Source organism: Mandrillus leucophaeus, unplaced genomic scaffold, assembly GCF_000951045.1.
Source record: "Mandrillus leucophaeus isolate KB7577 unplaced genomic scaffold, Mleu.le_1.0 Scaffold294, whole genome shotgun sequence".
Taxonomy (NCBI): domain Eukaryota; kingdom Metazoa; phylum Chordata; class Mammalia; order Primates; family Cercopithecidae; genus Mandrillus; species Mandrillus leucophaeus.
This window is the reverse complement of record NW_012103076.1, coordinates 4,852,575-4,874,591: the sequence shown is the minus strand read 5'-3', so window position 1 is coordinate 4,874,591 and position 22,017 is coordinate 4,852,575. Positions and strand designations below refer to the sequence as shown.

The following is a 22,017-nucleotide window of genomic DNA, read 5'->3' as shown; positions in this document are numbered from 1 at the left end:
ACCCACATGAATCTCTTTAGCGCCATCTTGTGTCTGGAGTGGTTTACAGGCGGGATTGCTTTAGTAGCAGCGGGTAGGGTATAAAAAAGATGTAGTGGGAAAGATTTGATTACCAAAATATGAAAAATTCGTGTGATCGGACACTTGAATTCCATCAGACATGAACTTTCTAGTGACACACCTCTTCCAGTGTCATCAGTTAATAGAATGTTGCAGGGAACAGATCAAGTCAGCTTTTAAATCTTAGTTTGCCTTCTCCCATTGTAATAGTGTCCTGGCTTCCTGGGCCCTTGGCCAGTACCAGAGGCCCTGAGCTCTTAGGGTGGAGGCCTTCAGTCCTAGTTTCTCAGCCTTGGGGAGAGAGTCTTCCCTGTGGATATACCTTCCGGAAGGCTAAAGAGTCTACCTTCTCTCTCCGTGTGTGGTTAGGCTGATTTAAAGGAAGGTGCCAAAATGTACCTCAGGATTGGCCTCTCCAGCAGCGGGACTCAGAATGGGAAAAGGACAGTGGAGCAAACTCCCCTTCCATCGAGACTTGCCAGTTTGTTTGCGAAGGGAAGGAGGGAAGACGTGGGAAAAAAAATTAGGGCAGAATGTGCCGAATTCTTGGAGCTCTTCCATGAGGTAGGGGCTGCGTCTTTCTGCAGGAGGGTGCGGGATGGGGGCGGGGGTGGGTGTTGCTAAGAAAGGGTGCACTAGTAAAAAATTCTCAAGACAAAAGCATGTAGCACCTTACATTATTCAGTCTTTACTTTTCCATTACAGAAGTAACCGATGCTCATATTAGAAAACTGGGAAAATAGAAAAAATACGAAACACACATCCAAAGAGCATATACTCAATCACAATGGTTAATATTTTATGGATTTCCTTTTCTTCTTTGTATGCATGAAGATTTGAGTGTTATGACTGGGCACGGTGGCTTATGCCTGTAATCCCAGCGCTTTGGGATTCCAAGGCTGGTGGATCACTTGGGATTCCAAGGCTGGTGGATCACTTGAGCCCAGGAGTTTGAAACCAGCTTGGATAACATAAGGAGACCCTGTCTCTATAGGAAAAAAAAAAAAAATAGCTGGGTGTGGTGGCATGTGTCTGTGGTCCCAGCTACTCAGGAGGCTTAGATGGGAGGATCATTTGAGCCTGGGAGGTTAAGGCTGCAGTGAGCCACGATGGCACCACTGTTCCAGCCTGGGCGACCGAGTGAGACCTTATCTCAACTAAAAGAAGATTTGAGTGTTTTGTTTAATTATATGTTGCTTTTTACTTATTTAATTATGTGATGTTGCTTTTTACTTATACTTGCTTTTTACTTATTTTATGAGAAACATTTTACAAGTTAGGACATAGCTTTGGTAAATGACTGTGTATGCTGAGTTCTAGAACCATGATAGGTATTTGTGTTTTAGTTATTATTTTGGTATGTTAGATAATGCTTCAGTGAACACCTTTGCTTCTTTTTTTATTTTGTTTGTTTAAACTTAGAGCTGTTTCCTTAGAATAGGTTTCCCAAATCATGATGACTGGGGAAAGGCTTGAAGAGGACTTTAAGGTTCTTAGTATAAACACATACATGCTGTCCCACCCTGGCTGGAAGTGGGCTCTGCTACTTAGGCAGTGATGGAGATTTTGGACACATCCCTTCACTTCTCAGAGCCTCAGGTTTTTCCTCTGCCTAATGGAGGTAAAAATACCCACTGCATATGGCTCTTCTATTAATAATACCTATAAAATCCCTCCGGAGAACTTGGCACACAGTGAGCGCTAAATACATGGTAACTTTACAAAATAATTATAGCCCTAGATAGCCTTATTGCAGGTTTCTACCAGTTTGCCCTACCACTACCAATGCAGGAAGTTATTTAACCTCTCTAGTGTTTGATACATAATCACTTCTTTTTAAAATACCTTTGCCAATTTGAGTGAAAACACTACCTTATTATTTTAATTTGCATTTGTTTTATTATAGTGAGAGTGAACAATTTTGCATGCTATTATAAACAAGTTTGTTGTCTCATATAAAATGTATTTGCCTTTTTTCTGTTGGTATTTAATATTTTACTAGCTGTACTAACTATTTTAAAAAGAAATAATTCTGTTCTTTAACATATTTGTTATAGATCCATTTATCTAGTATAATTTTATATCAAACTTTTGTATGCTATATTCAAATGCTACATACAGATTTCTCATTAGGATGAGAAATGTGATTATAACTATAATCTCTTTGTAATTCTGTGAATTTTTTTATTGTATCTATAATGTTACTTGCAAATTATGACAATATGTATTTCCAGCAATTTTGTATCTTATTGTTTTTCATATCTTATTAAATTTGTCTGAAATTCTATAGCAGTGTTAAATAATCCATAGGTTTAATGAGCATCATTTAAAAATTATTTTCTGATTAGTAGTAATATCTCTAGTGTTTTACCATTAAATATAATATGAATCTGTTATTTCTCAAAATATACTGCTTATTGTGTCAAGGATATGTCCAAATAATTTTTAAAATTTTTGAGTTCTTACATATTTAGGAGCATAGTTTTTCTCAGAATAACGTGGTTTTCTTTTACTTTTTCTTTCTTTCTTTTGCTTTTCTTTTTCTTTTCTTTTCTTTTTTTTTTTTTTTTTTTTTTTTTTTTTTTTTTTTTTTAGAGTCAGAGTCTTGCTCTGTCACCCAGGCTGGAGTGCAGTGGCGTGATGTTGGCTCACGGCAACCTCCACCTCCTGGGTTCAAGCAATTTTCCTGCCTCAGCCTCCTGAGTATCTGGGATTACAGGTGTGCGCCACCACACCCATCTAATTTTTGTGTTTTTAGTAGAGACGAGGTTTTGCCATGTTGGTAAGGCTGGTTTTGAACTCCTCACCTCATGTGATCCACCTGCCTTGGCCTCCCGAAGTGTTGGGATTACAAGCGTGAGCCGCTGCACCTGGCCACTAACGTGGTTTTCTTATTTGATCTTCTGTTAGAAAGAGTTTTCTAATATTACATATATATTTGTATACTGTAATATACAATAATACATACTGTATATATAATACTGTATATGTAATATACATAATACATACCGTATATATAATAATACATATATATTTGTATAGAATTTGTGTATACTGTTTTGTGTTTTGCTCTTTTTAATCAACATATTTCGTGTAGAATGTTTCTTACAACCCACATATAAACTTTGTATGTGTGTGTAATGCATAAAAAATGTAAGAAAATACATCAATATTTTAAGAATGGTTATCTTTAATTTATGGGAATATGAATTATTTTCACTTTATTCTTCTGTATTTTTCTAAAATGAACTGTCCTGTTACCAGCATAAAAAAAATGTTGTTTAGAAAAATGTCAATGGCCTGCAATTAGTTTTGGGTGAAATATGATTAGGAGGTTAGATGTGATTGAAGGAATCCTTCTTCCTTTAGGTAACTTCTGTTTGTTCATTATCTATCATTCAGATTATCTTTGTACTAATGGAGTTGAAAACCTGAGTTTAATGTTTACTTAAAAAAGCATAGCCAGTATTTTCTATTTGGAGAACAATGATAGTATGTGGTGACTATGTTTTCCTAAACTAAGAATTTAGGATTTGATATGTGAGGAATGTGTGATATCATGTATTTTCATGACACCTGATGTTTTTTACTTGAAAATCTTTAAGGGGAATTGCTCATAATATTTAACTACACATTTATTGCTGACCTATTGGAATAAAATTGGATTAATTCAGGATGATCCCACAGAATCTGAGACTTGCTGACCGCAAACTGGGGCACTGGATAGGTTGCTTTTGGAAACTTCGTTTGCCCTTGTGGCCCCCGTGGGAGGCCACAACCCAGACACCATCTCATGAATATCTTTGTCCTGTCTGGGACTACACACAGATATAGAAACAGAAAAACATGCATTTATACATCAAGGCACACAGAAACAACAATCACTGGATTGGTGCCTTAATTGCATCTTCTAGGAGCCTGGAATAGCCCTTGTTTCCTCTAGTGTTCGACACTTTCTCTCTGAAATGAGATTTAGCTAATTTCAGAGCTCAGGAATTCTCCTCAGATTTGATCCTTAACATGCTGTGTACTTAAAGTATGAAAATCTTGATTGGTATTATGATCACTGAAGATTGTATTTCTATATAAATCTTCAATGTCTCCTTTTTCTCGTTTTCTGTAGCTTTGGGCCAGATTATGTTGTATGTGGATGGAATGAATGGAGTAATAAACCACAATGAAACCATTCAGTGGCTGTACACTCTCATTGGGTCAAAGGTAAGGGGAAGTTATGGTTGACTGTTTTGTTCAATTGTCATATCACTTGCCTTTCTTTTTTCTTTGAGTTAGTTTTGCAGAAAGAAATTTTATTCAGCTTTTTTCAAGCTATTACAGTATAAATGAGGACTACTGCTCTATAGATTTTAAGATACACTTAAATGGCAAGTAGCTCATGAAATTTTAATGCATTTCTATTTTCTCTTCTCTTAAGCTTTAATCAAGTGCCTTTGGAACCTTTGGTTTTTAATATTTAATTAAATGTTATACCATAGGGCCGGGCACGGTGGCTCACGCCTGTAATCCCAGCACTTGGCAAGGCCGAGGCGGGTGGATCACAAGGTCAGGAGATCGAGACCAGCCTAGACAACATGGTGAAACCCTGTCTCTACTAAAAATACAAAAATTAGCTGGGCATGGTGGTGCGCACCTGTAATCCCAGCTACTCAGGAGGCTGAGGCAGGAGGTTGCAGTGAGCTGAGATCATGCCACTGTACTCCAGCCTGGGTGATGGAGCAACACTCTGTCTCAAAAAAAAAAAAAAAAGAAAGAAAAAGAAAACCACATTATTCTGAGAAAAACTATGCTCCCAAATATGTAAGAACTCAAAAATTTTAAAAATTATTTGGACATATCTTTGACACAATAAGCAGTATATTTTGAGACTCTGTCTCAAAAAAAAAAAAGTTATACCATAGATGTAAGATCTGTGAACCACCTGTATTTCATGTTCATATGTACATATATATCGATGTGTTGTACATATGTATATGCATATTCCTATATGGATAAAAGAATCTGGGATTACCTTTCAGCTCTAACATCAATTATAAAAGTAACCAATGTTTATTACAGATTTGCCGGGCACCAAACTAGGTCTTTTATTTTTTATTTATTGAGACAGAGTCTTACTCTGTTGCCAGACTGGAGTGCAGTAGCATGATCTCGGCTCCCTGCAACTTCCACCTCCTGAGTTCAAGCAAATCCCAGGCCTCAGTCTCCCAAGTAGGTGGGATTAAAGGCATGACCCACCACCCTGGGCTCATTTTTGTGATTTTAGTAGAGACACAGTTTCACCATGTTGGCCAGTCTGGTCTTGAACTCCTGGCCTCAAATGATCCACCTGCCTCGGCCTCTCAAAGTGCTGGGGTTACAGGCATGAGCCACCACATCCGGCCCATAAAACATCCTAGGTGTTTTATAAGCGTGATCTCATTTAATCTTCATGAGGCCACTATCAGGTAAGTAATATAATTCCTATTTGGTAGTTGAGGAAGCAATGCTTGATTATGAAAGCGTAGCTGGTTTCCCCATGCATTTTGGCACATCACCACCAGCCATGCCTTGGCTGCAAAGTCCCTGAGGTCTCTGGAAGTCCTGCCAAGGAAGCAGATCTACTCCATCACTTCAGGTGTGCCAAACGCTGGGCAAGCCTCTGGCATGGTCTTCTCTGGGTTCTGCTGGCACGTAGAGGAGCATGTGTTAGGGACTTGACTGCAGGGGGGTTTGGGAGAAGTAGTAAAAGGGACCCTGTCCTGAGCAGGTGCAGATGCACCAAGGTTAAAGTGCTGTGCAGGTAGCATGTTGTGGAGATCTGAGTGGCTGTAGTGGGCAACATGGTCAGATGGAGTGGGGGATCTTGAGGGCCTGGATACAGAATTTGAACCTGACTTAAACAGGTCACAGAATCAGCATAGCTTTGTAGGAGCCCTGAAGCGCATATTGGATTAATCTATTCTCACAATGCCAATAAAGACATACTCGAGACTGGGTAATTTATAAAGGAAAGAAGTTTAATGGACTCACGGTTCCATATGGCTGGGGAGGCCTCCCAATCGTGGCGAAAGGCAGAGGAGGAGCAAAGGCACATCTTACATGGTGGCAGGCAAGAGAGTGTGTGCAGGGGAACTGCCCTTTATAAAACCATCAGATCTCATGAGACTTATTCACTGTCATAAGAACAGCATGGGAAAAACATGCCCTCATGATTCACTTACCTTTCACTGGGTCCCTCCCACGACATGTGGGAATTATTACAATTCAAGGTGAGATTTGGGTGGGTACAGAGAACCAAACCATATCACATGTGGTCTGCCCAGACTGTCCCCCATTCCTGTGTTCACTGCCCAGCCCCACTAGAGTGAGCCTTTCAAGGCTGCTGTGCACAGTGCTGTGCTCTGCTGGGAAGCCCATCCCCTGGCCCTGCCCCTGGAGTCACCTGCCTCCCAAGGATTCTACTGTCCTTTGGGAGCACTCAGCCCTGATTTGATTTGGGGAGGAGCATGGTTCTAGTTTTAGGCTGTCTCTCCTTCTCAGACTTCTCAAAATCCTGGTGATTGTGTCCTTGTGTGGTGGGAAAGGCCTTTTCTCTGTGGCTGGTGTTGGCATGCAAATCCCCATGGGGTCCCACATTTGTGGGTGGCCTTCACATCTTCCCCTCAGTTTTCCTTTTTCTAGTATGTATTGATGAGAAAATTTTTCCCCATTTCATATTAGATACAGCTATGGTTTCCCTAGGAAGACTGAAAATCTTTTAAAAGAATGTTTTGGCTTTGTTTTCTATGGAAAATGGAAGTGACTCTATTTTGAAACTGATATAGGTGACCTTGGACGCTGAGTGGAATTCTGGGCCTCCTAGGTTGCTTCAGCCTGGCCAAGGGAAGATTTATATCTCATATCCTGTTTCAGTTTCTTCTCCTTTTTCCTTGCTTGTGCTGGGAACCCTCCCTAACTTTCATGTTCATTTGGAACCTGCTCCCTCCCCAAGACACTCTAAATGGTCTCGAGGACCTAAAAGCGAGGGAGACGGGAAGAGATTTTGCAAGAAAGATGACTTTTTGTACATGACACAGCTGAATTAAGATATCTTTATGGTTTTATGATGGCCATGATAAAACACCAACAACTTGCCCTATTTCTAAAAGGAAACGAAACCTAACATGCTTACAATAGAAAAACTGACAGTCTAATAGCTCATCATCAGACAGAGAATAGAGTGAGGGCAAAGTTAGGGAAGGTGGGATGGGTATGGGGAAGAAGCACTGTGAGCAGGGAGAGATGACATAGAGAATGCTGTGGTCCGAATGTGCCCCCTAAATTTTTGTGTTGTAAACGTGATCCCCAATGCAGCAGTGTTAAGAGGCGTTTAGGTCATGGAGGCTCTGCGATCATGAATGGATTAATGCCATGATAAGAAGGATTTGTGGAAGGAGTGCATTTTTTCTCTTTTGATTCTCTGCCATGTGAGAGCACAATCTTCCTCCCCTCCAGAAGATACTGCAACAGGCACCATCTTGGATACAGAGAGACTGGGCCCTCACAGCCAGTACCTTGATCTTGGACTTTCCAGCCTCCAAAACTGTGAGAAATAAATTTCTGTTCTTCATAAATTACGCAGTCTCAGGTATTTCTTTTTATAGCAGCACATATAGACTAAGAGAGGAAAGGCGCAAAGAAAAGAAGAGAGAGAGATAGAAAAGAGGGAGGAGAAGGAACATGGAGGAGGAAAAGAAGAAGAAAAGCAGAGAAAAAACCCAGAAATAACAGAAATGCATGCTGTGGCTCAGAGTCTCTGGTGTTGCAACAGCATCATATTGATTTTACTTTGGAATCATTCTGTAAGGCAAATAAGCAATCAGGAAGGAATGAACACACAGGAAAATCTTTATTGCATTTGTAAATAACATGGAAAAATTATACAATTAAAAAGTTTCAAAAATACATTTCTAGGAATTGTGCTTTCCCAGCCTCCCCCTCCTACACGGTGCACTCGGTGTGTGCTTCCTCAGCGGTGATTCAGGACTCTGGGCCGCCTCCTTAGGGCCTCTGTCTGAGGTGGCACACTCGCCTCTTCCCCAGCCATTTGGGCCATCAGCACTGGATCTGTGGATTTCTGTCTCCATCTTTTATTTTCCCAAAGGAAGGTCTAGAATAGTCACTGGCTCCTGTGTTCTGCACTGTGCTGGTCACAATGAGGACAAGAGAGCGGAGCCAAGAGTCAGCCTGTGCCTTGGAGTTCACTGTGTTGTTGGAAAGGAGAATTCTGGGGAACAGTGACGCTGCAGCCTGTCCCACTAACTGTGATGTCACATGAAGGTCTCCTGCCACTCTGCAGGGTGTGCTCTGCTCTAGGCAAATTGCTGAAACTTAACAAAGGCAGTAGCTGCCAAGTTTATTTCCAGTCTACATAGTTCTAACGAGATCACTTCTTATTTACAAAACCAATAGAGTGTCTGCTGACACTCTTCCCTCACCCCCATCTGAATAGTGAGAAATTGAAAAGAACAACAGATACATCAACCCAAGACCCTTAGGTTTTGAGAATGAAGCCTCAGTCTCCTCCTTAAACATACAGTTTGGTCAATACAGCTGCAATAGGTTTTCCCCAATTCAAATGAAGAAATCAGGAAAGCCAGGGGTCCTAGCATTTTGTTTTGACAAAGAGTCAGTTTTATCTTAACCTGGAAAGTTTACCTTGACATCCAGTTGCCTTTGCCTTATACAGTCACAGAGTTGATAAAGGAAATACTGGAGTAGAAAAATCTTGTCATTGTGTTTTCATAATTCTTCATTTTTCTTCCATGAAAGGCAACAAGATGTGATTTTGCAGCCTGCCAGAGGCTCATTATGCAATGCATATTTGCAGATATTTGAGACTCATAGCCAGGGGAGAAAATGATGCATTCGTAGCCAAATAATGACTTTTTAAAAGAAAGAAAAAAGTGTTTTCAATAAAGTGTTTCTTTCTATTTACAAGAGCCCATCTTTAAACTCCCCAGTCAGGGGTAAGAGGCAGATGCCAGGCCCATGACTTATCACAGGATGTGGATTTTTTTCTCTTCATAAATCTGGAATTCTAATTAATTGGGTTAAGATGATTCAGTCTATATACAGCATGGCCCTTTTGTCACCCAGCACGGGAAGTCTGTCTCTTTATCTCTATGGACCCTCTTTTGGCCCATAGGGAAGGCCTTAGGGCCCTGAGCCTGACAAACTCTCACCTCCTTGCTGCCTCTTAGGGGTGCCTCGGGGTACTGGCTTGGAAGCTTCCCTGTCTGCATTGCTCTTCAGGTTAGCTTGCCCTGCTCTCTCTACATTCCCACCGGCCCCATTGAATCTCATCCTTTCATCTGTGCCCCACATTGCTGATCACAGGTCTCCAGACTTCCTTTCTACTTGTGTGAGGGTGAGCAGGCCTCGCTACTCCTGTGTAGCCCCAGCTGGAGGAGCCCTGGCCAAGGCCCTCCTTGCATGCATGTACACACACACACACACACACACACACACACACACACGTACGCACACTCGCTTGCTTGCTCGCGCTCTCTCTCTCTCTCTCTCTCAGTCATACACATTAGAGAGCCTATGTGCCTGCCCGCCACCCCACCCCCAACACTGGGGACATTGCTGAAAGTCTCTTCAGGACTGCAAAATGAAGAGAAGTAACATGGTGTGTAGAATGTTGTGTAGAAAGTGGTGGAGGAGGGGAAACTGACAGGGATGGGAAAGCTGAGTGGGAAGGGTTTATTCAGTATCACAGCTGTGAGGTGAGAGTAGCAGTAGAAACAGAATAATGAAAAAATGGAGACATTTTGAGGACTAGCCTTCTAGGAGGAGATTTCTAGATATAAGAAAATAAAAGGAACCAAAGGTGGGGGTCACAGTTTGACTCTGCAGCTATAAATACAGCAGTGCCTCTGGCAGTTGAAGAGTTGGACATTGGGGTTTGTTGGCAAGAAAATTTTGGACACACTGGTTTGGAGATGAAGGAAATATTCCCAAAGAGAGCTAAGTGCCATAGAGCCTGGTGCTCCATGTGCCCCAGGAGATACTGGCTGTTGGACAAGGAGGGGAGATGCGGTGAGCCCTCCGGTCTTGGAGCCACTGGCATGGCACTGTTGTGTGATCTGCTCAGATGACCCAAATGTGGGGGTGAGAACTGAAGACTTTTGTAAGTTACTTAATGTGAATAATGGAATCCTAACCTTGAACAGATGGCAATGTCATGTTACAGGTGTTCCTGACATCTTCAATCCCATTCCTGATATTGCTAGAGGCAGAGGGACCATCAAATCATTTGCCTAGGTTGCCCAGGGATACTGTTGCATGCTGGAATTGGTGGAAAGCTTTCCTTTTTGGGACATGCATTACCTGTCATTAACCAAATGCTTGTGCATTGCTTTCTTGAACAAGACACTCTGACTTGCTGTGGAAGCTCATTGAGTATTTAAAGGCAGTCACCATGTGAACCCTGTCCAAGCTAAACTTGATGGCTGCTACAGATAGTACCTGGGTACATAATTTTCAGCTCCTCATCATACTGGTTACCAACTCTTCTGTTCATGTAGTACAAAGAATAGTAATATGGTAGCTGGGATACGATATCATTCTTCCACAAATCCCACCTCTGATTTATTACATCTTTTAGCAGCAGCCCTGGGTGTTGCCTCAAGTTTGAACTGGCAATCCACTAAGCCGTCCGGATTTTTGTCACACATTTTTATCTGCCAGTTTCTTCCATTCTGCGTGTCTGTGATTGATTGATTCACATTTAAATGCAGGGCTTGCATTTTCCCCCCATTGACTGTAGGCCAGAGTTCCAGCCTCAAGATAATTAAGAATTCTGTTTTGCCTCTTTCTCTTATTAACTATTAGTGCTAATTTTATTTAACAAAAAATGAATAAGCAGATCTTCCATGCCATTGATGAAAATATCTAGTGGGACAGAGACAAGGAATGCATAAACCAGTGCAGCCTGCAGGTTGACACTGATCAGTCAGAGCATTTTAGGGTCATTGTGCAATTAGTGGGAAGCTGCTGAACTCTGACCATCCAGCTGTGTTTCTTCACTGGGTTCACAAGGCCTTCCTGGAATCAAGATATGCTGCATCTGTCAGTCAGTGCCAGAGCTCTGGAGTCACACACGCCTGCACCATCCTTGGGGTGGGTTGCTTTTTCATCTTTAAAATGGGAGTTATAATAGTGAAGAAGATGTGAAACACTAAGCAGCAGGAGATGCCCAGTATGGTTTCCCATCCCTGCCCTCTGGAGTACAGGGTTTTATTCTTTTCCCTTCTCCTCCACCACCTTGTTGACCTTCTCTGTGGCTTAAGGTTTTTGTCTCAATGGGGAGAAGGCTTTGGCTGGGGTTTCCTGTCTTTTCACAGTGCTGGCTGCTCCCTTCCTCCTTTAGGGTTGCTGCTGTTCTGCCTGCTGTGTGACTGTGCACCGCCAGGCCTGCACTATTAGGAAAGTTTCTTGGTCCCAGCCCTGCCCCCTGCTTCTTTGTGAGTGCCATGGAGAGCAGCCTACTGGTGGGTGCCAAATCCCTTTGTGTCTGCAGTTCCAAGGGGTTTATGCTCTCATGGTAGCCCACAGTTGACATTTGACGATTTGCTAAAACTATTATCTGAGGTTATATTGTTTTAATTATTATTATTTTTTGAGACGGGGTCTCGCTCGGTCACCCATTCTGGAGTACAGTGGCACGGTCTCGGCTCACTGCAGCCTCGACAACCCAGGCTCAAACAATCCTCCCACCTCAGCCTCCTGAGTAGCTGGGACTACAGGGCACACACCACCACACCCAGCTAATTTTCTGTGTTTTGGATGGAGATGGGGTTTCACCATGTTGCCCAGTCTGGTCTCAAACTCCTGAGCTTAAGTGATTCTCCCACCTTGGCTTCCCAAAGTGCTGAGAATACAGGCATGAGCCACAGTGCCTGGCCTGAGTTTTTCCTACTGCTTCGTATAAATGGCTTCATTTTCCTCCCCTACCCTGCTTCAGATAGTCCATTGCTGGCCTCTCACCCTTTCTGGGTGGAGAGAACACACTCCCTCCCTAGATTTCAGGCTACTTGGTTTTCCTGCAACCCCAGCTATATGATGGGCTCAAGAAAAGTTACGGTGTGAAAGATTGTTTGTCTCTCTCTTATTATTAGGTTGGGAGTGACACTTGACATCTTTCCAGCTGGAAGCCAGAAGTCCAATTGTTAATATTATAAAAACATTGTAAATACACTGCAATAGCATGAGATATACTCAGCCAGAAAATTCTATATGGTCCAGGTAAAGGGAGTTACTAGAACATTATAGTTAGTTCCTTGAATTGTACTATTGTCTTAAATCCATCCTTAATATTGGATGTTGTGTTTATAATTCCCACATTAATTGAATTGAAATATGTTTCATTAATAGAAATTTGATTAAGACTAATTCTTTTAATAATGCAGTTAAAGATAACAGATTAAAGAAAAAATATGGGAAGTGGGCATGTTGGCCTGTAGTCCCAGCTATGTGGAGGCTGAGACAGGAAGATCTCTGGATCCCAGTTCATGATCAGCTTGAATAACACATAGACCCCATCTCAAAAAACTAAAAACAGCTAAAGTTTACTGGTGTAGTATGGAAATCTTGATAGTAAAAAATAACTTTTTAAAACATTCACTGAATTTTTTGTGATTATAAAAGTAACATACTCTCTTTGTATAAAACTTTAGAAATACAAAAAATGTAAAATAAAAATTACCTGGAAACACTACCACATAAAGATCATCATTTTTTGGTACCTTTTCTTCTGATTTTTCTTTGAATTTTTCTTACAAAGTTAACTCTAAGTATATTATAAGCATTTCCTGTGTTACTACAACATTTTTAAACTGCAGTATTTAATGCCTACATAGTATACAGTCATATGAATGTACTATTATTCATTTGACTTTTCTCATCTTGTTAATTGAATTGTTTCCAATGCTATGCTGTATTTAAAGAGCTTTGTTTCTAATGGCATAAAAATAGTTTAGTGAATGAGGTTGTGTTTGAATTTTTGCATGTTTATCAACATTCTATTAGAGGAGATTTCTAAAATTCTGTGGGTTTTAATGGCATAGTCATGTAATATTTGTGTTGGAGTCATTGTGGGTATAAAGTGCCAGCTTCTTCCTTAGGGCTGTTGCTCTTCTGCCGGCCACTTGGCTGTGCATACCCAGAACACTCATTCTCACTGATTTGATATGTTAGAGGCCCCCACGTGAGAATAATCTCAGTAGGAGAAAAAAGGGAAAAAGCAAGTTTCACTAGTTATTGTTTTAGGAAGACCTCAGAGTGAGAGAGAAGTGATTCAGGCCAGGCCTCAAAGAGGGCAGCAGGCTGAGGAGGCCCCACTGTCCAGACGGGTCTCCAGACACAGGGCTAAACAGCAGTTTCTTCCATTCACTCTGAGATGATCATCTTCAGGGAGCTGACTGTGGTTCCTCAATTCTTAAGAGGCTTGCTGATAAACCTGAATTTTAACTTACAAAGATGTTATCCTTGTGAACGCAAGAAGCAGAAACTAAGGGTACACCTTTGACTCTTCTGTCCCTGTAGCCCAGGGCAACCAGCTGAGTTTTAGCAGTTGGAGGAAGAATAGAAGTGGGTGGCTCCAATCTGCAAAAACATTTAGGGAAATGCAAAAAAACCAAAGTAGGCAGCATGCTGTTCCTCCCAGAGAGATGTTCTACCCTTTTCTAGGAGAGTTGGATGGGCAAGAGAACCAGAAGCAGCATAGACTTCTGGGAGCCTGCAGGGTTCTGCCACTCTCTACTCCAGCCCCCGTCTGCCAGCACTTCTCCCCCTACTCCAAAGAGATGTGAGCTGCCTGCCACACTCTTCTTAACAGCACGTTTGCCAAACCTGGGATTTAGCTATTCATTGTCATGTTTCCAGGGCTGGTTATTTACTTAAGAGAGTTCTTTAACCTTTATTGTTACTCAGAAGATAATATTTGTCACATTTTTCCCAAGGCTTAAGTTTTTGCACCAGAGTGAAAGATGGAAACCTCCATAGTATAGTGGAAAGAATCAGATTGACCTGGGTTTTTCTTTAACTTCTTCCAGGAATGAGCTATGCGACAAGTTACATAGCCTCCTTAGAATGTGAAGTTTTGCATTTGAAAATGGGAATGCTGCCAACTGGAAAGTACCCAACCTTGTTGATTTCCCTCAACTAAGAATTTCATTTTGCTTATCAAGGTGCTCCTTCGGGCAATATCGTAGTGCAGGGATTTTGGTATTCCTAAGTAAACAATAAAAGATGTGCATTTTTGTTTTTTTGGTTTTTTTTGTTTTAAGACAGAGTCTCTCTCTGTCGCCCAGGCTGGAGTGCGGTGGCACCATCTTGGCTCACTGCAACCTCACCTCCTGGGTTCAAGCGATTCTCCTGCCTCAGCCACCTGAATAGCTGGGATTACAGGTGCGTGCCACCACGCCCAGCTAGTTTTTGTATTTTTAGTAGAGACAGGGTTTCATCATGTTGGTCAGGCTGGTCTCGAACTCCTGACTTTGTGATCTGCCCACCTCGGCCTCCCAAAGTGCTGGGATACAGGCATGAGCCACCATGCCCAGCCGCATGTTACTTTTTGTCAGTTATTCATAATTACCTTGAATGTCTTAAGGGAAAGTTAACCAAGTGGATGTTTTCTGATCCTTGTCCACTTTTATTAATGGTTCTTTAAAGAAGTTCTTACTGACAAAGCCAGTCCCTGCAAAAGGGGGTGTTTCCCTGATTGTGCTGTGAAGCGAATACACAAAACCAAAAGTGAGCACCAAGCAGTGCAGGCTTTATTCGATGGCCATGGAATTGAGAAGTGGAAGCATGGTTCACAAATCAGTTCCTCAGTTCAAGAGAAGTCACAGATACAGGGCATCTTTAATGAAGGGGTTGGGGCATTAAAAGCAAGGGAAGCAATAGTCATGTCTTTTCTGGAAATGGTTGGGGAGGGACTTCTGAAACTGGAATGCAACTTTTCTTTTTGTCCTTTTATGGTTTCTTCTGATTGTTGTCATGGTGATTATCAACTGTCAGGGTGCTGGTGGAAGTATCTTTTTGCATGAGAATTAGATGATAATGAAGTCTAGAAACTCTTCAGAGGCCAAGTGAGAGGCCACCCTGGATCCCAGCAGTTGGACCCTGTTTAGTCAGGAGGGGAAACTTCTGACCTCAGGCATCCTATTTCCCGAAGATAAGCAGAGTTAAGGTAGGATAGAAATTCACTTGGTCATATAGGCCTTTTCCAGGGTAACAAAACCTTCATCTAAGCCCCAGAATTTTATCTCAATAGAGAAAATGCCAGCCAGGCACGGTGGCTCACGCCTGTAATACCAGCACTTTGGGAGGCCGAGGAGGGTGGATCCCCTGAGGTTGGGAGTTCGAGACCAGCCTGACCAACATATTAGACGATTATTTTAGATTATTTTAAAATAGTTATTTAAATAAACATTATTTTAGATACTAAAAATACAAAATTAGCTGGGCTTGGTGGTGCATGCCTGTAATCCTAGCTACTCCGGAGACTGAGGCGGGAGAATTGCTTGAACCTAGGAGGTGGAGGTTGCAGCGAGATGAGATGGTGCCATTGCACTCCAGCCTGGCGCTGGAAAAAAAAAGAGAGAGAGATAAAATGCTAATTTGTAGTGTATTTATTGTTATTTTTAATTATTTTGTGTTGTCTGCTTTATTTTACATTCTGTAAGATTTCCTGTTCACTAGTAAAATCCTAAGGGCTACCCAGCCTTATCCTTGGCTAATATACCTTCTGCAAATTGCATTGTGTCATAAGCAGGTTGGCCATCAGACCCTGAGGCTGGACCATGTGGGTTTGGTGCACATGACTTCCTGTTCTGGTAGATGTGCCAACCCTGGTCTCTACACTGTCCCTTGAAGGACACCTGCAAACCAAGACCCAGAGTTCTGTACTTAGTTAATATGTTTGTGCTTATTCTTTATTTCTGGTAATACCCACCTCATGTTGCAGATAACCTGTTAGAGGTCGAGAAGGGAGAGATTTGGAGTCTGGGATGTCTGTTGGATTGTTTGATAACCAGTTAGGAAGGCTTTAGGGCACACTCTGAGCTGCTTGCTCAGAAATTCTGAGCTTAAGTATATGGCATTGGGATACAATATTTAAATAAAGAGTTTGTATCCTAAGTCACTTGAGATCTTTTTTTTCTTTACAGTAATACTAGTATATTCTAAAGTGCTGGTGAGCTTGTAAACAATGTGGTAAAGCTTTATAGATCAAGTTATCTTACCACTTTCGAATTCAGTTTTAATAACCAGCATCCATTTATATAGCATATATTTATGATGTTTTAGTGGAAAATGAAACAAATAAAATGAAGCATGGTTTTCCAACCCCCTTTGTAATTTCAATCTTGAGGTTTGGAAATTGTTTTCTTTTTATGGCTGTTGAATTTTTAGAAGAAAAATTAGGAATTTGAAGATTTTTTGGAATTCTTTTATTTTTGCTTAACGAGCAGCATATTTGACCTGCTAAGTATAGTTCTTGCATTTCTGTAAGTGCAATAAAAGATGAAGGGACTTCCAGTTTGTTTTTATGTGTAAAAGTATTAAGATACTGTTTTTTATTACCCTCCCACATAGTTGGTGATTACATTTTATCTGAAATCTAGATACATAGGTTCTGTACAGGCAACTCCACACTCTTCCTTTGGGTTGACCTGGAAAATAAAGCAACAGCAACAAGGCTCTTTGTTGACACCATCCTGCTACCCTTCCCTCCAACCCAGCCTCCCTGTTGTGGAGCTGACATTGAGCCCTGAGATATTTATGGAATATGGAGGTTCAGTCCCTGGACTGAAGCTTGACTTGAAAATGTCACTTCCTTGGGTCGAGAGGAATCTCTGGTCCTCTGAAGGCTTTTAGCCTTTATTTTGAGAGTGCAAAATGATAGCTGCAACAGAAAGTAAAGCTCAGCTCAGTAACACCAAAAATGTGCTAAATCATTATGAAATGTACAATAATTCACAGCCATCTGTATGTTCCTGCTTTTGCACCCCCCTTATGCAAGGGGATTATTTCAGATTTCTGTTATATACTGTGATTTAGCTGCATGCTTTAGAACAACATAAACATAGTCTTCATTATAACAGACAACTAAAAACGGAATACTAGTATTTCCTAGATTGTAATTAAAGAAAATGTAGGTAACAGAAAGCCCAAAACCTGGATCTAGAGCTCTGGTGTGTTTCTCCAGCCCAAAGAAAGTGGGGCTGTTTGTGTGAACAGGAGCCCAAAAGCCATCACATGGTTCTTTTGCTCCATGGAAGCTGGAAAGGGCTGGCTGGATCCAGTTCTGGGCCTTGCTCTCATCTACAGTGCCGGAGCTGTCCTCTGAGAAAACTGTCTGTTTGCATGTGTCCTCAGCAACCCAGTACTCAAAATGTTGTTGAAAGTAGAAGCAGAGAATCTTGGATTCGGAGGGACCTTACCCGTGGGGTCAGCCAGTCCACCCACTGCAGGTTCTGAATTCCTTCTGCAAAAGCCTTAGTAAGTGGCCGTGCAGAGCCTCCAGAGATAGGGAAACGACTCCCTCCCTGCCAGCTTGGTTGTCTTGAGACCACTGATGCTGACACTGCCTGCTTGTTGCCCTATAATCCTGTGTGACGGCTTTGTGACTCCTGTATCTTCCATGGCCTTGGATGCTCCATAAGATTGAGAATCAATTCTGATTGATTTCTCTCGGTGCTGGACAAATGGGCAGGTGCTTGAGCCTATACTTGTAGTGAAACTCTTCATTAGCACGTGAAGGCACGCCAGGCAGAGATGAAAATCAGACAGTTCAGATTGGAGTGACGCTTTGCTGACATGTCTAGGCCACACCGTGGTGTGTGCTCTGGCATCCTTGCAACTTAATCCACTCTCCTAGTTTGTGACACTCTCTCTTGCTGCCACACTGGGCCTGCCTCTCCTTCTCTGTCATTGTCCTCTCTGATTTGCCTCTTCTCAGCAGATGTGGGCTGTGAATCTTAATATCCACTCCACTTATTATAAAATGTGTCTAACATAAGTGCAAGGGGCACCAGGGGTGGATTTTTAAGAGCTATGGGGTGAGCAGTGTCTTTGCACTTGAAGGAGACGGTGTGTGGCCTCCACTGTGGTTGTTCCAAGCTGTCAAGGGTTTTGACTGCATTCCAGATACCTGAGGGCATCAGAGTAAATGATTTCTGGATAAATGAGGTTGGCTTATAGAGTTCTTTTGATAGAATGTACCCTTTTAACTTTCAAGTCAATACAGTAATGCTAGTAAGGTATTTCTGAGGAGGATCCTGCAGGACATATTTTGACAATGAATTAGTGCATGCTTGCAATTAGTACCATGCATTTCTACAAAATTAATGTTCTAGTGCTCTTTTTTCCCTAACGTGATTTAACTAATATGCTTATTATTAATTTACATAGTAAAGCTTCCAAAAGTACATCCACATAAACTTAAACTCAGTAGAAGCCAAATTCATAGAAACCCAAAGTTATGAATCAGAAGATGTTTGGGAATTTTTTTAAAAAAACAAATTAGAGTGCCAAAAGAGCTCCAAACAGAGCCTGTATCACAGAGGAGAGAAAGACAGGAATAGGCATGCTGAGACCGATAGAAAAAGGAGGCTTTGCTAGAAAACAGTGGTTTCTTAATTAGAGAGCCACATAGAGGAGAATGGCTTAGGGATTCTGGGTGCCTGAGACCGTATCGGTCAAGGCCCCTTGACCACAGAGATACTCAGAGGGAGCCTCTGTGAGGTGGGCTAAGGGGCCCTGCTGAGACCAGCTAATGGGGGTAGTGGGTTGGGCAGCAGCCAGGTTCTTTCCTGGGAAGGCATTTAGAGGCTTAAACCACATAATAATAGTCCACCCACTGAGGAAGTTGCCAAGCCTGAACTTGCTAGGTCTTTTTATTTACTTGAAGAAATTTCTTCAGCCCTAAACGTACAGAGCGCAACTCATTATGCCATACCTTCCCCTTCAACCTCCAACCGTGTAGTTGAGAAAAATACACTGGAATGTAGTCTATTCCTACAGAATAGAAGCAGAGGAGCAATTGTGGGCCCCAAGTTATGAGGGCAGACACTCTCTGAAGAGTTCCCGGCACTCTAAAGTACTCAGCTCCCTGTGTGGGGAGGAGGTGACCTTGAGAATAACAGCCCAGGGCATGGCTTGCCCTCAGTGCAACGGTTGGGGTGGGGGGGCTTGGCTTTGCTGGGGGCTACTACAAGGTGAGAAGAGGAGGCTGGGGGCTGGGAGGGCTCACTTCACACAGCATAGGGGGATGGACTGGGGGACAGGCTGGCCTACCCTTCACATATGTGCTGACTGAACACCACCTCATGGGGCAGGTAAAGCCTGTCTGCTGCTGTGAAGCTTACGTTCTTGGGGTAACAGAGGCATAATAGGTGAACAAGTGTCTTCAACAATTTCAGGTCATGCTAAAGGATGTGGATAAAAAAGACCGAGTGTAGTGGCTCATGCCTGAAATCCTAGCACTTTGGGAGGCCGAGGTGGGAGGTTTGCTGGATTCCAGGAGTTTAAGACCAGCCTGGGCAACATAGAGAGACACTATCTTTACACAAAATGTTAAAGAAAATTAGCCAGGTGTGGTGTCACGCACCTATAGTCCCAGTTACTCGAGAGGCTGAGGTGGGAGGATGACTTCAGCCCAGGAGTTTGAGGCTGCAGTGAGCTGTGCTTGCATGACCACATTCCAGCCTGGCTGACAGAATGAGACCCTGTCTCAAAAGAATGAAATGAGGTGGCTGGGCACGATGGCTCATGCCTCTAATCCCAGCACTTTGAGAGGCCGAGGCAGGCAGATCACCTGAAGTCAGGAGTTCAGGACCAGGCTGGCCAACATGGTGAAACACCTTCTCTACTTAAAATACAAAAATCAGCCAGCCATGGTGGTGTGCACCTGTAGTCCCAGCTACTCAGGAGGCTGAGGCAGGAGAATCACTTGAACCTGGGAGGTGGAGGTTGTAGTGAGCCAAGATTGTACCACTTCACTCTAGCCTGGGCAACAGAGCGAGACTCCATCTCAGAATAAATAAATAAAAATGAAACAGGGTGATGTGATGGTGACCAAGGGGCTCCTTTAGGTAAAGGAGTCAGGAAGGCATTTTCTATATGAGAATTTCTCTGACCTGAAGGATGAGGTCAGTCCTGTGATGACTGGTTCCAGGTGGCTTTCAGGCAGAAGGAATAACCAATGAGAAGACCCTGAATCATGGATGAACTCTGCCGTGTGAAAAACACTCACACAACTATAGAGCTTAGCATGTGAAGCGCACTGGGCACGAGAGGGGGTGTCAAGAAAGGAGATCAGAGGGCTTGGCGGAGGCCAGCACAGAAAGCCTGCCGGGACAGGCAGCACCCTGGGCATGATGGGGAGTGATGGAGGCTTGAGAGAAGGAGGGTGCAGTGGTCACTGTGGCTGCAGTTTGGACAATGGACTTCAGAAGGACAAGGCCAGAGCACTTAGGCTATTGTAGTGGTCCAGGGTGATGGACAGAGAGAATGTAAAGGGGCAAGTTTGGGATAGAATTTGAAGGGAGCTCTTGCAGCACTGGGGGTGGATTTGCTGTGGAGATGGGGTGAGGGAAGTGCAGGTGAACCCCTCCCTGTGCTCAGGGTGGTGGGGCCTTGTCCTGAGGTGGGGGCTTTGGAGGGAGCAGGCTAGGAGTGGTAGCTGGAAGGGGGTAAGCATGAATGAAAACTGAGAGTTCTGTTTTGGCCACAGTGAATCTGTTAGCATCTGAGTGGAGATGTCAGGAGATTATATGATGCGTGCTCAGGAGTTTCAGGGCTGGAATGCGATATTTAGCATCTGATCTTAGATGGACTTTCAAACCAGGGCACTGGATGAACTCACCTAGAGAGAGTGTGGAAAGAGAAGGAGAGTAAAGAAGAGTGAACTCAGAGGTCTTCCCACACTGAGAGACTGAGCACCCAAAAGGAACCAATGAAAAAGGAGCCACTCAGGAGACTTTGCTTGCCCAGAGGGAGAGGAAGTTGTTTCTGGAGAGACCAGTTAGTTGTCACATGGTGCTGAGAGTTGAGTAAAAATGGGCTGAGAAGTAACCACTGGATTTGATACCGTGGAGGCCACTGGTGACCTTGACAAGTAATCTGTCAAGGTGGTGATGGAAGTCCTATCAAATTGAGGTGAAGAGTCAGAGGGAAGTTAGGAGGTGGAGCCAGGGGCTGTAGCATCTCTTTGAAGACGTTTCCTTATAAAGGGGAGCTGTGCACCTGGGCACTGGCTGGAGAGAGATGTGGAACTGAGGAAAAGACATCAGTCTTGGTAGGTGTGCTTGGTAGGTATGACAGCAGAGGAGAGGGAAGGAAGAGGGTAAAGGGGTTGCATGAATGTGGATGAATGACTTGGGGTGAGTGGTGTTTTTAAGCTATTCCCTGTGGACTGCACAACACAGTTCCCTCTTTGGGCTCCCCCAAATTTACCTATAAATTCTACCCATGTCCCCTAACACTGTGATGTGGGCAGATGCGTCCAAGAGGCACAGAACCTTCCTTGGGCTACAGAACACAGGAAGAAGCTGGAGCTGATTTGCCACAACCAGTGATACAGGCTCAAGGGGTGGGCGAGAGGTCGTGGATTGATTGATCTGGTCACTGACTGATTTCTTCAGTCAGCAAACACCTTCCAGCTCCCTCTGCACCAAGTGCAGTTCCAGGTCCTGCAGCCACAGTGCAAATGAGCTCCCTCTACCCTTGAAAGTACATTTTGCCCATAGCGGGATGGAGCCACTGACAAGCCAGCAGCTTGGGGTGGAATGTACAGCCCAAGGCAACCTTGCTGTTTCTCAGCTGCACAGTTTGAACCCATTTGGAGGAGGGAGTTGGTGTGCAAGTTCCTTTAGGAGGAGGCTTTGGAAGGAAGTGGAGTCAAGGGCAAGA

The 22,017-nt window shown here is 43.0% G+C and overlaps 1 protein-coding gene across 1 annotated transcript in view; it reads left to right on the top strand.

Annotated features, from left to right (window-relative positions):
• FHOD3 (formin homology 2 domain containing 3) overlaps positions 1 to 22,017 on the top strand; it is a 237,779-nt gene that overhangs the window by 26,744 nt on the left and 189,018 nt on the right. Inside the window, exon 2 of the mRNA XM_011986117.1 lies at positions 4,184 to 4,278. Within this exon, the coding sequence (XP_011841507.1) occupies positions 4,184 to 4,278 (95 nt within the window). The remainder of the gene's footprint in view (positions 1 to 4,183; positions 4,279 to 22,017) is intronic.